At 71.9% G+C, this 782-nt stretch overlaps 1 protein-coding gene across 1 annotated transcript in view; it reads right to left on the bottom strand.

Annotated features, from left to right (window-relative positions):
• Nucleotides 1-151: 151 nt before the first annotated feature.
• The window catches only part of LOC124899619 (glycine-rich cell wall structural protein 1-like), a 1,248-nt gene continuing 617 nt past the window's right edge, over nucleotides 152-782 (bottom strand). Inside the window, exon 2 of the mRNA XM_047414567.1 lies at nucleotides 152-577. Coding sequence (XP_047270523.1) covers nucleotides 152-577 — 426 coding nt within the window. The remainder of the gene's footprint in view (nucleotides 578-782) is intronic.

Here is a 782-nt window from a genome sequence, read left to right on the forward strand (position 1 = left end):
CCCGGGACCACGCCAAAGTCTAGCCACTCTCCCGGACCAGGACCACGCCCAGGTCCAGCCCGCTCACCCCGCCGGGACCACGCCCAGGTCCAGTCGCCCCAAACCCCCGCCAGACCACACCCTGGTCTAGCCCCCCTGACCGGGATCGCGCCTAAGTCCATCCCCCCTCCCCGCCAGACCTGGGACCGTGCCCAAGTCCAGCCACCAGTCCTTCCGCCGGACCCGGGTCCGCACCCAGGTCCAGCCCCCTCCCTCGCCGGATCCGGGACCATGCCTTCCTCCCACGAACAGACCCTGGACCACGCCCACCTCCCACGGCCGGACCCGGTGCCATGCCCAGGTCTAGGCCCCCTCCTCCTGGTGGACCCGGGACCGCGCCCAGGTCCAGCACTCCCCCCGACGAACCCGAGAACAAGCAAGGGTCCAGCCCTCCAACCCCGGTCGAACCCGGGACCACGCCAAGGTCCAGCTCCCCTCCCTCCGCTAAACTCGAGACCACGCCTAGGTCCAGCCTTCTCCCCCCGCAGGACTCGGGACGCCGGACCTGGGACCGCGCCCAGATCCAGTCACCCTCTATCTGACAAACCAGGGACAGCACCCAGGTCCAGCCCCCTACCTCCACCCAGACCCGAGACCGCGCCCAGGTCCAGCCCCCCCCCCTCACCAAATCCGGGACTACGCCCAGGTCCAGCCATCCTCCACCGCCGGACCCGGGATCGCGCCCAGTTCTGGCCCACCCCCCGGCCGAACACGGGACCGCGCTCGCCCCCCCCCCCTCGCCG

Source organism: Capsicum annuum, chromosome 6, assembly GCF_002878395.1.
Source record: "Capsicum annuum cultivar UCD-10X-F1 chromosome 6, UCD10Xv1.1, whole genome shotgun sequence".
Lineage (NCBI taxonomy): Eukaryota > Viridiplantae > Streptophyta > Magnoliopsida > Solanales > Solanaceae > Capsicum > Capsicum annuum.